Source organism: Hippopotamus amphibius, chromosome 9 (genome assembly GCF_030028045.1).
Source record: "Hippopotamus amphibius kiboko isolate mHipAmp2 chromosome 9, mHipAmp2.hap2, whole genome shotgun sequence".
Lineage (NCBI taxonomy): Eukaryota > Metazoa > Chordata > Mammalia > Artiodactyla > Hippopotamidae > Hippopotamus > Hippopotamus amphibius.
In genome coordinates this window covers 123,393,578-123,407,354 of record NC_080194.1, presented here as the reverse complement: position 1 = coordinate 123,407,354, position 13,777 = coordinate 123,393,578, and the positions used below count along the sequence as shown (strand labels likewise).

At 62.4% G+C, this 13,777-nt stretch overlaps 1 protein-coding gene across 33 annotated transcripts; it reads right to left on the bottom strand.

Annotated features, from left to right (window-relative positions):
* Positions 1 to 12: 12 nt before the first annotated feature.
* Positions 13 to 13,007, bottom strand: GREP1 (glycine rich extracellular protein 1). 33 transcript variants are annotated; one of them, XM_057695775.1, is made up of 42 exons: positions 12,941 to 13,007; positions 12,680 to 12,712; positions 11,865 to 11,894; positions 11,725 to 11,754; positions 11,077 to 11,112; positions 10,855 to 10,884; positions 10,740 to 10,772; positions 10,568 to 10,639; positions 10,239 to 10,337; positions 10,080 to 10,133; positions 9,748 to 9,807; positions 9,275 to 9,304; positions 9,148 to 9,180; positions 8,989 to 9,048; positions 8,823 to 8,855; positions 7,904 to 7,933; positions 7,692 to 7,721; positions 7,527 to 7,556; positions 6,862 to 6,894; positions 6,733 to 6,768; positions 6,480 to 6,509; positions 6,344 to 6,376; positions 6,214 to 6,255; positions 6,001 to 6,030; positions 5,888 to 5,920; positions 5,559 to 5,594; positions 5,123 to 5,152; positions 5,014 to 5,046; positions 4,886 to 4,921; positions 4,379 to 4,408; positions 4,253 to 4,285; positions 3,336 to 3,371; positions 3,022 to 3,057; positions 2,299 to 2,343; positions 1,970 to 2,011; positions 1,818 to 1,850; positions 1,361 to 1,423; positions 1,246 to 1,275; positions 1,102 to 1,161; positions 836 to 949; positions 602 to 646; positions 13 to 212 (listed from the first exon to the last, which is right to left on the bottom strand). In XM_057695775.1, the coding sequence occupies exons 1-42, from the start codon at positions 13,005 to 13,007 to the stop codon at positions 187 to 189; spliced, it is 1,755 nt and encodes a 584-aa protein (XP_057551758.1). In that variant the 3' UTR covers positions 13 to 186. The 33 variants fall into 33 exon arrangements, 7 of the variants coding, with proteins under 7 accessions (XP_057551758.1, XP_057551761.1, XP_057551760.1 ...); XM_057695778.1 differs by having other exon boundaries at positions 852 to 949; XM_057695777.1 differs by having other exon boundaries at positions 866 to 949.
* Between the last annotated feature and the right edge of the window lie 770 nt (positions 13,008 to 13,777).

Sequence of the window (13,777 nt, the reverse complement as noted above, 5' to 3'; positions counted from 1 at the left end):
CCCAGCCAGTGATCCCCGCACGTAGCACACTGAGACAAACAGGGAAGCACATTGCCTTTATTGATACTTCCATCCTGCAGGAGACTCCAGGCCAGAGGGCAAGCCTGAGGCTCTGGCCAGCCTCGCCTGGCAGACCAGGCTCTGATGCAGAGGCGCTCAGGATGGGCAGTGGATCTGCTCTGGTGCTCAGCATTTCCCAAGAGGGCAGCGGCCTGGGAAGAGGCAGAGCAGGGCCCTGGTGAGCTCTGGCCCCCTCCTCACCTCCTGGGGGACGTGAGCCCCCTTCCCTCCTCTGGTCTCTGAGGCCAGTCACCCAACAGACACCCACAAGTGCCCCAAGAGCCGGCTGTCTCTCCCGAGGCCTGGGGCGTCTCCCAGTGCAGGCTGGAGGGGTGGCAATGGTGGCACAGGGTGAGTGGGGGCAGGGTACTGCATTCCCTCTCACCTCCATAGCCATTTCCCAACAGGTCATTGCTGCCTCTCTTCGCCTCAGGGCCCCGTAAGGAACACAGACAAGCCAGGGCACCCTGGTCACCAGGGCACTTCAGAGTCCTCCTGCCCACCCCAGCTTTACCCCAGGTGCTGGGAGACCCCCACTTACCCAAGGGCCCAGGGCCCAGCTCTGGCCTCAGCTGCCCATAAGGCCCTGGGGGGGAGGAAAAGAGGTGAGAACACGGCGCCCCTCCTGTTCCCCTGCTACTCCCTCCTCCAGCAGTGCCCTCCTTCCTCCTCTGTAGGGTTGCAAGGTGGGCTGTATGGCTGGGCCCAGTGCCCAGAGCCCTGTTCCCCGCGGCCACCAGACCTCCCGACAACACGCTTCCACACACCCCATTACCTGGATGGCTCCTGACCTCTGGATACGCACCTCCGGCCCCATATCTAGGCTTCAAGGCGGCCCCCCAGGGCTGGAGGGAGGGCCAGGGAGAGCCCCTCATGGCCCGGGCCTGACCTGAAGGAGGAGAGACGGCTTAGGACCCCTGCCCACCGGAGCTGGATGTTCAGGATATCCTAGTCCTTCCGGGGTCTCAGAGCCCCTCAGCCACTCGGCCTGGTCCCCACCACCCTTGCAAGCGTTCCCTCTGCTCCCTCAACGTCTCTTACCATTTCCTCCAGGGGCTGGAGCGGCCACTTTGCCGGGCACAAGTGCTGCCTCCTCATACCCTGCAAGAGACCCAGCTGACTCCTGCCCTGCATGGGACAGCCCTTCCCCCACCCCCTGCGCTCTGTCCCCTGGGTCTGGCTCACCATTCTGAAAGCCATCGGCCCCAGGGAACCCTGGAGGAGGAAAGAGAAGGTCAGAAGCAGCAGCAGCCCCCGAGCCCAGAGCCCCCGCCCCACCCCACCCAGCACCTCCAGGCACCTGGCTGCGGGCGGGCCTCAGGGAAGACCCCGGCTGCCAGACTGCCATTCCCATAACCAAAACCTGCAGGAGAGCGGTGGGAGAGGGGCTGGTTGGGGTGGGGTGGGGGCAGCATTGGGGGGGCCAGGGTGACCTGCTCATGGAAAGACAGGGAGGGGCAGAAAGCCAGACTGACCCAGAGGCAGCCTAGAGAGGACCTCCCATAATCCCCCACCATCAGCCAACTAACCTTCTAGAAGCCACCTCTCCCTCCCTCTGGGCACTTCCCTATCCACCTGCTCAGTCTGTCACTCTACCCTCATCCGAGACAGCATCGCATTGGCTCTGGCCACCACTGTGGCCCAGCCCATAGTACATCAGTGCTGAGTGAATAAGGACAGAGACAGACAGAGAGACAAGGAGCGCTGGCTGTGAGGGAGACACAGTCCGTGCCCAGGATGGGGACCTGGGGGCTCACCGACTTTCTGGGGCTTGAGGCCACCGCCAAAGCCTAGGGGAGAAGAAACAGGGGTCAGAGATAGCTGGTTTTGCCTCCCCACTTCCTGAGCTGATGGAGGGGAGGGGAGGGGAGGGGAGAGGAGGGAGAAGTCAGGTGAAGGGCCTCCTCACCCAGTTCTGCTCCTGGTCCATAGCCATTCTGAGCCTGGTACCCTGTGAGGGGAATGGAGATGAGCAGGGAGGACCTAGACTTTCCCTAAGTCCTTGGGGGCCCTGTATGGACCTTCGGGACCATGAGGAGGAAGGGACTCTCCCCATCCACAGGGAATGGAACCAGGAGAAATGAGGTAAGAAAGCAGCAAGAGAGACCAAGGGTAGACTCAGAGAGGGACTTCTGGGTCTTAAGGTGCCTGAGTAACTGAGGTGGCCCAGGGAACAAGGGAGATGGAGTGACCTGATCTGGCATGGAGATGGGGGCGGCGTGGCAGACAGATGCACACCTGCTTCCTGAAGTTTCGGTCCCCACTGGATGGCTGGAGTAGGTACTAGAAGGAAAGCCAGGTGACAGGAGTGAACCCAGGGCAGGGCGGATGGGGAATGCCACAGACTGCCATGGAGGAAGGGGCTGGGGGAGCTGTCACACTGGGGGTCACGTGGGGTCTCAGAGCCAGAGTGCAGGCTTTTCCTCACTGACTTGCAGGAGATTGGGCCTGAGGGCTTCTGAGGGGCCCAGCCAGGCCCAGCCCCTCCTGGGACCAGGTACCCACCAGGGCCCCTCAGGCCCCCAATCCACACTGACCTGGGAACTTGCCATCCTGCACTGGGGGAAGGGGCTGGGATTTCAGGCCCCAGCCACCCGCTTTATTGGAAGGGACCCCTGGAGTGGGGGCCCTGGCAAGAAGCCGTGGAGGGACCCCACCATTGCAGGGACCTAGATGGGGAGGAAGGGAGGGGGCAGTGAGCCCAGGCCAGTGCCACCCCCAGGCTGCCCTCCTGACCTCCACCTGGCCAAGCCACCTGCCTGTGGTGGCTTCTAGGGCAGACACAGCTTCCGAGGGGACACTGGCCAGGCCAGAAAAAGCCCAGCTCCCATCGGCCACACTCTGCTCTGGGGACAAGGTGACCCAGCCACCTGACGTGGTTCCCACTGTTACCTGCCCCGCCCTCCACCTTCCAGCAACATCCTCCGCCGCCCCCTTCCTTCTGTTCCCCCACCCCCTCACCTGGCCGGGCCCCCAGCCCGATGCCGTTGCCGTATCCTGGAGAGGAAAAGCAGGGATGTGAGAGGCAGTATTGGGGGGCGGGGGGAGCGGTTCTGGAAGGAGAGCAGGAGGAGGTTCAGGAAAGGGATGAGGAGGGCTCGGCTCACCTGGCTTCCGAGGGCTCAGACAGAGGCTGAGTGACAGGTGGACCCCACCCTGCCCCTTCTCTTCCCCAGGACCCAGCTCTTTGCCCAATGCACCCTGTGCTCCTCTTCCCCACCTCCCAGAACTCCAGGGCCTGACCCTGCCCCCCTCAGCTGGCTGGGCCCCTTCACCTGGGAAGGCTCCGGCTCCCAGCCCATTCCTGTAAACTGGGGAGACAGAGTGGGGGTTATGAGGAAGAACAAAGTGGGGGGAGTAGACAGTTTCTGGGGGCAGAGAGAAGTGGGGGTCCAATTTTGACACCAAGTCCAATTCTGGGGTTTTTCCAACACCACCAAACAATTCTCAGACAGTATCTGGATGTCCTCCAATTTGACTCAAGTCTGACACTGGAGACAGCATCAGGTGCCAAGGTCAAGGGCTCAGTCCCACGAGACTTCTCCCTCGACTAGCACCCCACATTTCAGGCACCAATTTCCAGTCTAAGTTGTCACCTGTGCTTCTGACCAACTGGCTGTAGATCAGAAATTCTACATGTGTAGATTCGACACGACCCCCTCCCTGGGTTTGATTAAATTGCTACAGTGGCTCACAGAACTCAGGGAAACATTTTATTTACTAGATAATCGATTTATTATAAAAGGACATAACTCAGAAACAGCCAGATGGAAGAGATGGAAAGATCAAGGCACGTGGGAAGGGACAAGGAGCCACCCTCCCAGCAACCCCGGTCTTTTGGGGTTTTATGGAGGCTTCATTACATAGGCATGACTGATTAAATCACTGGCCAGTAGTGACTGACCTCCGGCCCCTCTCCCCTCCCTGCAGATCGTGGGGTGTGACCGAAAGTTCCGACCTCCAATCAGTCACTTCTCCTGGCAACCAGCCCCCACCCTCAGAAGACCTAGGGCTTTCCAAAAGCCACCTCATTAACATAACAAAAGACACCTCTCCCTCCCTCTCTCTCTCAACACTTTGGAAATTCCAAGGATTTCAGGAACTTTGTGCCAGGAATGTGAGGAAGATTAAACAAATATACTTCTTATAAGTCACAATATCACAGGGTGGGAGACAGAAAGGGAGGGTTTACCTGGCTTCTGAGGCTTCATGGCCTCAGCAATGCCTGGAGAAGAAAGAGATGGGTGAGGGGCCCGTGACCCCACTTTGGGCTTCTCCTCCAGAACCCTGGCATCTGCCCCCAGACCCACTCCTGTACCTGGTCCGTAGCCGATGGGAACCGCAGACCCTGTGGGGATGGGGAGGAGGGTGTTGGGGAGAAGCTGACGTGTTCAGGAGGCCAGAAACTGGGCTACACTTTCCTCCCAGTTTAGGGACCAGAAAACTTGAAGCCTCCCCTGCTACATTCCATTACCACCTCCGCCCTCTCCAAGGAGCCCAGGAAAGGATCCTCAGAATAGGGTCTGGGTGAGGACCACCTTGCCCCCTCCACTCTTCTCCTCGCCCAGCCTCTAGCTTCTCCCAACCCCTCGGTTCTGAGCTGGGGGGCCTGTGGGGAGTGAGGGATGAGCAGGGGGTTGGGGACCCTGGCTAAGGTGGGGGGAGGGTTCGTGCTCCCCACTAACAGCCAAGCCAGAACCAGGCATCCTGGAGGCTCTTCCCCAGCCCCCTTAATCCTTCACCAGTGCAGCCCCTCGAAGGCCTGGAGGGAGGCAGGAGAGGACTCTCAGGCCCGGACCCCCACCCTAGAGCCCACCAATCTCACCTGGCTGGATGCCCAGTCCATTGCTGTTCCCAGATCCTGGGGGGACAGATGGAGGTGGGGGTGTGAAAGAAGGAAGGAAAGCTCAGGGTTTGGGGGAGACAGGGAGAGACGGCTAAGGCAGGGCTCACCTGGCTTCTGGGGTCTCACGCCTACTGCCGAGCCTGGTGAGGGACAGAGAGCAGGTGAGAGGCCCCATCCCTGGGCCTCCCCAGAACCCCTGGGAAGGCCTACCCCTACCTGCTCCATCGCTGTTTTGAGCTGCAGGGCCTGTGGGGAGAAGGGGGGGTGATAAAGCTGGTGATGGGGCTGAGGGGGTGAGACCAGCATGGGGGCCCTTGGTCTCGCCTCCCCTTTTTTCCTGTGGGCCCTTTGTGCCTCCCAGACCCACCCTTCCCTCATGAAGCAGGTGGTGCCCCTCTTCTCGGAGTCATGGGTCTGAGGGAGGTGGAGACAGAGAGGGTGGCCTCAGAGAGACAGGAAGGACAGAAGGGGGAGGATGGCCCTCCTTTCATCTGGCCACTGGGGTTTCTGGCCCCCTCTAGGCCTGGAGGCAAAGGGGCTGACATCTGCTCCCCTAGGCCTCACTGGACCCCAACCCTCTGGGTCCCCTGTGTCCCCCAGCTCTTGCTCCCTGCCACCCGACCCCTCAGGACCCAGGCTCAGCCGTTGTCACCTGGCTGGGCTCCCAGTGCATCTCCATTACCATATCCTGGGGAGGAGAGCAGGGGCGGGCAGGGAAGCAGTGTTTTCAGGGGTTCAGCAGGAGAGAGATAAGGCAGGGGGCCCGTCCCCTCCTCAGGCTTCTGAGGCTTCCTGTCCCCTCCCGGGCCAACCCCTTCACCTCCCCTCTACTCAGAACCCAGGCCCCTGCCTTCCAGGTCTCCCGCCCCAGGGAAGGCCCTCTCTCGCCGGTACCCAGATCCTGGAGGTGGGGGAGGCAGGGAAAGGGGGCGCTCTGATTTTGGGGTCCACGGATAGAGACAAGGCCAGGGCAGGACTCACCTGGCTCCTGGGGCTGCACACTCCCCTCGAAGCCTGAAGAAGACACGGGAGCAGGTGAGGCCCCGGGAGCCCCCATCCCAAGCCTCCCCAGGCTCCGCCTCCTCTGCTGCTACCTGCTCCATATCCCTGCTGGGATGCTGGGCCTGTGGGGGGAGGAAGGGGGAGCTGGCAGGGATTCCAGGTCTGGCTGAGGTGGAAGCCAAGCCAGAAAGCTAGAATCCTGTGAGCTTCCTCCCAGCACCAATTATTCACCAGTCCTGCCTCCCATGAGGCCTGAAAAGGAGGTGGAAAAGGACAACGAAGCCTCCAGACCCCACCGTGCTCACCTGGCTGGGCTCCCAGCCCGTTTCCGTTCCCGTTCCCAAATCCTGGGGGGACAGATGGAGGCAGAGGTGAGAGGGGGCAGGGGACTGCAAACTCTGGGGGAGACGGAGACATAGGCACAGTGAGGCTCACCTGGTTTCTGACTTTTCACACCCCCTCCAAAGCCTGGAGGAAAACAGGGAGCAGGTGAGGAACCCAGGAACCCCCTCATTTCAGAGCAACCCCAGCGTCCTGACTCGGACTCTAGCTTCTCCCAACCCCTCAGTACCTGCTCCGTAGCCATTCTGAGCTGGGGGGCCTGTGGGGGAGGGAGGCATGAGCAAGGAGTTGGGGATCCTGGCTGAGGTGGGGGGAAGGGCCAGCCCATGACCCCCCTCCAGAGCCAAGTCAAAACCAGGGGTCCCAGAGGCTCTCCCCCAGGCCCTCTTAATCCTTCACCAATCCTGCCTCTTAAAGGCCTGGGAGGGAGATGAGAGAGGATGTCCAGATGTGGACTCCACCCCAGAGCCCACCAGTCTTACCTGGCTGGGTTCCCAGCCCATTCCCATTCCCAAATCCTGCGGGGGGACAGATGGAGATGGGGTGTGAATGGGGGAGGGGAGCTTAGGGTTTGGGGGAGGTGGAGAGAAACAGGCACAGATGAGGCTAACCTGGCCTCTGGGGTCTCACGCCTGCTCCGAAGCCTGGTGGAGAGACAGGGGGCAGGTGAGGGCCCTAGGCCCCATCCCTGGGCCTCCAGAGCATCTCTAGGCAGGCCCGCCCTAACCTGCTCCATCGCCATTTTGAGCTGCAGGGCCTGGTGGCAGGAGAGCGGGGCTCTGGGTGAGGCCTCTCATGCCCCGTCCCCACAAAGCACGGTCCTTCATCCCTACGCCCCCACCCCACCCCCCCAGTTGGGCCCTTGGCCTCCTCCTGGGGTCCAGCCTCCCTGTGGAGCCCGAACACCATCCCAGCTGCCTGGGTCCCATCTGGTTGGTGTCACCACCACCACCTACACCAACCAGCCAGGAAGGGGGACTCGACATCCCCTCACCAACCACACGCTCTCTCGGCACGAGCTCCCACCACCTTGGCCTCCAGCCACTTCCAGAGCCTGTACTCCCTCTGGTCCTCTCTCGGATGCCCCAGCTCAAGATTTGCCAGTGGGGCACAGCCAGTGGGCCCCCGCCTCTGCCTCCTCCTCCCCAGAATGTGCCCCCACTGCATTCACACTCCTTTCCTGCCGGCCTCCTCTGGCACCTGGCTGGACTGCCCTGGGGGTGTTTGTTGGATGAGTGTTTGTCGTGCAGATACCGGATGGGAGGGCGGGTCTCACCTGACTTCTGAGGTTTCAGTCCTCCGAGGCCTGAGGAAGAGGAGACTGTGCAGTGAGTCCACCTGGATCCCTGTCTTCCCCGCCCGGTGCCCCCCACCCCCCACCCCTGCCTGCATCAGCCATCCCCTTGGTGAGCTCTGCACCCCTAGAGCTCCTGGCCCTCACCTGGCTGGGCTCCGTTCTGGGTCCCGAACCCTGGGAAGACAGATCAAGAGGCCTGAGAGATCGGGGACTTGAGAAGAGCACAGATACAGAAATGATGGACAGACAGCCCAACAGAGCAGAGCACCGTTTGCCTGGCTTCTGGAATTTTCCTCCCCAGAAGCTCCCACCTTTGGGTCTCCAACCCCCAAACTCAGCCTCAGTCCCCTCTCTACCTGGTCCAAAGCCATTTGGAGCTGCGAGACCTATGGGGGAGAGGGTGACACAGAAAATCTGGACGTGCTGAAGTGGGAGTGAGCCCCGGCTTCCCCTGGCCCGGCCTGCTGGGACCCCTGCTCTCCCATCACGCATCCCTCCATTCAGCCTGGCTAGATTCACAAGAGGGGTGGGGAGCTCATGGAGGCACCTGTAACAGGAAAAGGTCTGGAGAGATAGAGGGGGCCGAGAGATGGGATCCCAGATCCGGCCTTCCCCTGTCCCTCTGGCCCAAAGATTTCTGGGGTCTTAACATCTGTGTTCCTCTCTGCCCCTACTCTGGCTGCCAGGAGCCCAGCCCTTCCCCCCACCACCCCCACCACCCCTGCCCAGCGCCAGCAGCCTCCTCCCCAAGTTCTCCAACCCCCCCCCCCACTCCAGGTAGATAAGGTCTTTTGCTCCCTGCTTAAAACCGCAAAGGTGTGTCCCACTGCCAGGTTCAAGTCTCCCCAGGCCTCCAGCCTCAGGCTCTGCCCTCTGGCTTTCTGCCTCTGGTAGATTCCCCCCAGTTCTGACCACAGCCTGCAAAAGCACCTGGGGGTCCCGGCTTGGGCCCTGGGCCCAGCGGGTCTGCAGCCCAGCCAGGGCCAGGGTTGACTGGCTACGGGTGTGCCGTGCACAGCCAAGGCTGGGCTCAGGTGGGCACTAGGGAAAGCTGGTGGAATGAGCTCCTGTTAGGAGCCCAGAGTGGGGGCTGGCAGTGACCTCTCCCACCCCCAGCAGCCTGAGCCCTAGCCACCCTCACCTGGCTGGGCCCCCAAACCATGGCCAATGCCATGGAAAAGCCGTATGTGAGCAGTCTTGGGTGGGGCCGAGGACAGGGACGGGCAGGGACAGAGTCAAGATGGTGGGGATGGAAGGGCAGAGTCTCCGTCTCACCTGGTTTCTGAGGTTTCACGCCCCCTCCCAAGCCTGGGGAGAGACTGAGAACTGAGCCACATGCACGAGGACCCCTCACAGCCCCTGTTCTCCCTGAAGAAATCCATTTTCTGCCCTCCCTTAGCCCCGCCCCCTCCCTCCTTCCTACACCCCCAGGTTCCCTCACCTGGCTGGGCTCCAACTCCTGGGAAGGCCCCAACTCCCATCCCATTCCCATTGCTGAGTCCTGGGGAGGCAGAGCAGGAGGGAGTAAGGGGAGGGGGGTGGGAGGGGGGAGGGAGGATGCAGGAAGAGGACAGGGACATAGGGACAGGATGGGGCTCACCGGGCTTTTGAGGTTTCACACTCCCTGCAATTCCTGAAAAAGAAACAGAGACCCAGTGAGGGAGCCTAGAGTTCCTGTGAAGCCTGAACTCAGGCAGGCGCTGCCAGCTCCTCCTGCCCTGCCCTACCTGGTCCCTGGCCATCCTGAGCCCCGGGGCCTGCGGAGAGAGGGAGGGAGGAGGCTGGAGCCAGGCCAGGGTGGGCCCTGGGCTTCGCTGGGTGGGCCCACACCTCCTGTGGTGTCCTCACCCCATAACCTTTGCACCACCCCCAACAGTTCTCTGGGAACATGCCCAGAGAGGGGCCTGGAAGTCTGGAAGACCCTCCCCAAGATCACAGCTCAAGCCAGAGGAGTGGCAGCAGTGGCTGAATGAAGGGAGCGGTCTTTGGGAGGGTGGCACAGTGGCAGGGCTGGGGACAGGGTGACAGGCTCCCCCCCACCACCTGACTTCTGAGGTCTCACACCCCCTCCCAGCCCTGGGGAGCAACAGAGAGGTTGACACGGACCCCAGTCAGCCCCTCCCCTGAGAATGTGCACCAGGACCCAGAACCCCCTTGCCTGCCTGTCCCTCCCTGCAGCCCCTGTCCCAGCCACCCTCACCTGGCAGCACACCTGGCCCTGGAAAAGCACCAACGCCCAATCCGTTTCTGCTCCCAAATCCTGGGGACACAGAGATGGCGCTGTTGGCCGTGGGCTGGGCAGGTTGGGCCACGCCGCCGTGGCCGGGATAGGAATGGGTGGGGGGGAGTGCCAAGATGGTGGGGGTGGGCAGGGCAGGGCTCACCTGGCTTGGAGGTTTCACGCCCCCTCTCAGCCTGAGCCCCTGCCCTCCCCCCAGAACACAACTCTCTCCCCTACTGGGTCCCTGATTCCAGCTCTGTTCACTCCCTCCCCCTCCCTGGGCCACAGGGCGGGACCCCAGGTGCCCTCACCTGGCTGGGCTCCCAGCCCTGGGAAGGCACCAGCTCCTAGCCCATTTCCATATCCTGGGGAGAGAGAGAGCCAGAGGGAAGGATGGGGCAGGGGCTAGGGCTTCAAAGGGCAGGTAGATGACTAGGTGGACAGAGGGGCGGTCATGCAGCAGGTTTCACCTGGCTTCTGAGGTTTCACCCCCACTCCAAAGCCTGGGGAGAAGGATGCAGTAGATGGGGGGACCCCAGGGATCCAGCCTCTTCCTGGGGCTCCATGAGCTGAGGGGTAAGGTGGGGGGCATTTAGGGTCTCAGCTAAGGTGGGAGTGAAGCAGGGGTGCCCTTGTTTGCCATTCCCCAAACCAGACAACAGGAACCTTATGGTCCTTCCCTCTGCCTCCAAAGAGTCACCAGTTCTGCCATGAGGGAGCCAGGGGAGACCCTCCCAATGGTGAGCAGCCGTATCCTCCCCGCCCCTCATATCCACACCCATCCTTTCCCCCGCCTCACCTGGCTGGACAGCAGCACCTGGGAAGGCCCCGACTCCCAGCCCATTCCCATTGCTAAACCCTGGGGAGACACCTGGGGAGACAGGGCAGGAGGAGGTCAGAGAGGAGTAAGGGAGAAATGGGAGGAGAGGCAGGGCTTAGAGATGGGGAGAGACAGGTAGGGTGAGGCTCACCCAGCTTCTGGGGCTTCACACCCCCTCCGATGCCTGAGAAGGAGATGGGGGTCGAGTGAGGGTCTCAGGAGACGCCATGTCAGGGATGCCCCTAGAATCCTGGCCCCACCTCTACCTGTTCCGTAGCCATTCTGAGCTGGAGGGCCTGTGGGGAGAGGAAGCCATGAACTGGTAGGTTCACAGTGGGGGTGCAGGACCCTGGGACCCCACCAGAAACAGCAAACCTGAAGGCTCCCTATCTGTCCCCCAACCCTGGAGCCATTCACCAATCCTGCCCTCCCCTCCAAGGCCGGGCAAGGGGCAGCAGGAGGGGCGGTGCCCAGCCCCCACCACTCACCTGGCTGGGCTCCCAGCCCTCGCCCATTCCTGAATCCTGCGGGAAGAGATAGAGGTGAGGGGTGTGAGAGAAGGGTGGGCAGACAGAGATGGAGCTGGGGCTGGGCAGGGCCCACCAGGCGTCTGAGGTTCAACGCCCTCTCGGAAGCCTGAGGGAGACCCAGTGAGCCGGCGAGAGACCCAGGACCCGTTCCACCCCACAGCCGTTCTGAGCCAGGGCCGGTGCGAACTCAGCTCCAGTCATCCTTTCCAAGGGGGGTTGGGGGGGGGCACAGGCGGGGCCCTGGCTCCTGGGAGCCCACTCCCCTTCCTTCCTTCTTTCCGCTCCGAGAGCTGGCCCAGAGCCCCGCAGTGAGCTGGGCTTGCCCGCCCCGGAGCTGGGTCCCGTGGGCAGCAGGGGAACAAGCAGAGACGTGAGAGCGTTGTAACCCCGGGGGCAGGTACACGGTGAGAGGACACCCTTGATGGACTCCTGGGGGTGGGGGTGGGGGAGGCGGTGTGTAGGAGAGAAAGGACAAGGCCTGCATGAAGGGTGGCGGGCGGGCTTCTCCACCCCCCGGGGGGCGGGGGCGCAGCCGCAGTGTGGTCCCCAAGTGTTTCTGAGACGGCTGCCTCTCCCACACCCAAATCCCTCTTGCTGATGCCTTACCTGCTCCTAGACCACTGGGGGAGCCGTAGCCTGTGGGGAAATGGGAGGTTGAGCCTGGGGGGCAGGAGGGACCAGGAGCTGGGGTGCCCCTGCTCGCATTCCAAGGACGCAGAGCTGCCCCACCCCTCAGCCAGCTTTACCTGATCGATAGCCATTCAAGCCTCCTAAGCCTGCGGGGTCGGGAAGAGGGGTGACTTAGGAGGATGCTCCCTGCAGAGTGACAGGCCTCCGGTTCCCCGGGGTCACCACAGGGTGAGCAGGCTGGTGGCAGGGGAAGCAGAACGGTCCCTGGCGTGGAGGGAGGCACGTGGGCCACCCCCCCGGGTGGAGGCAGAGGCCCCTGCGCCCTCTTCCAGTGGCAGGTGCACCCCTGGCCTCCATCCTTACTGGAACCCCTCCCTTCCTGGAAATCCCATCCTCCTCGTCCCCCAACCCTGCAGTCTTGCTCTCTGGCAGCTTAGGTCTGTCAGGTCTCAGGAGGGAGCCCCTCCCCCACCTGTAGGGCCCCACAGGTCTGTGGAGGGAAGACCCTTAGGGACACCCCGCCCCTGGCCCGCCCCAGCTCACCTGTCTCCTCCCTCCCTGTCCCACCTCCAGGCCTTTGCCTCATCTCACTGCCAGCGATGTCCTTCCCCTTTCCTGTCACAATCTGCCCCCACCTCAAACCCAGCTCCAGGCCCCTTCCTCCAGCCCTGATGTTCTCACACCCAGAGCTGAGATTCTGTCTTATCTCAACACCATTCCAAGGGTCTGGGGTGTCTGTGCTTCTCACACTTGAGCTGACATGAACAAGGCTGCCTGCCAAGAAGACAGGGAGGACACTGTTCTCCTGGGCCCCACATCCAAATCCCAGAGCAGGGAACATCTGGGGCTCTCCCCCAGAGCGCTCCCAGACCCCTGTGAAGGGAACACCAAGCCCTCTGCCTTGACCCCAGAGCCCGGAGGGTGCACTTACCTTTCCCCAGGCCAGGAGACAATAGAGGTAGCCCTAAGGGGTAAGAGGGGCGCTGACTCATGGCAGGGACCCCAGGGATGGAGAAGGTGCAGGACCCAGGCATCTATCCCACAGCCTCCCAAAACCCTGCCCAGCCCAGACTTCACAGACCCTCCCCTCCCTGTCTTTGGAGCCCCAGCATCTGGCCCAACACTCTACCTATACCCCCAGCCCCAGCCTCAGCTGCACAGACCCGCCAGCAGCCCTGCCGCCTGCTCTCACCGCCTTGCAGGCTTTCCGAAGTCAGGCAGAGGAGGAGAAGGGCCGCCGGGAAGGCCCAGGTGCTCATGATGCCGGCAGAGTGGGAGGGCACCCGCACTTTGGGCCTTTAAACACCCCTGCTGGGTGGGGGCCCACACCCAGTTACCCCCACCATGAGTAGCAGAGGCTGTGCTGGGCTGACAGACCCCAGGGGGCAGCCCCCCGGCCTCTACCCTGCCCCACCCCTCATCCATCATGTGTGCTGACAGCCGGGCCTGTCCCACCTAGTCCCCCAAGGCTCCTCCACCCCTGTCAGGGACTGGGGCCCTGGCGCCAGGCCTGGAGGGCTCAGCTGCTCCCCCCAGCAGCTGGCGAAGGACAGGCAGGCACCCCAGGCCCAGCCTAAACACAGCTGGGGGTGGGGGTGGGGAGCCAGGCCCAGAAATGTGGGTGTGGCTGGCAGGGGAGACTGAATGAGTTACTGTGTTAAAGGAAGGAGAGAGAGTGTTACAGAGGTGAGTGGCCAGGGAACAGTGTAGTGGCGGGTGGACTGTCTCAGGTCTGTATCACCCTGTCCCACAGGCAGGCCAGGTGTGTCCGCAAGAAGAGCGGGGCTATTAACCCATCTAACCCTGGAGCCCGCAACGACCATACCAGGAGATGGACCTTTGCCGCCAGTGGAGGCGGGCTTGCACGTGTGGACCTGAGCCTCCCTTCCACGAGGGATGGTGACACACGGGGATGGGTCACCACATGCTCAGCCTGTTCAAGAGTCCCCACTGTTTCTCGAAGGCTCGGCCAGGGCGCACCCACTGCACGAGGCCCTCCCAGCTTCACCTCCATCTCCTGCTCTGCTCC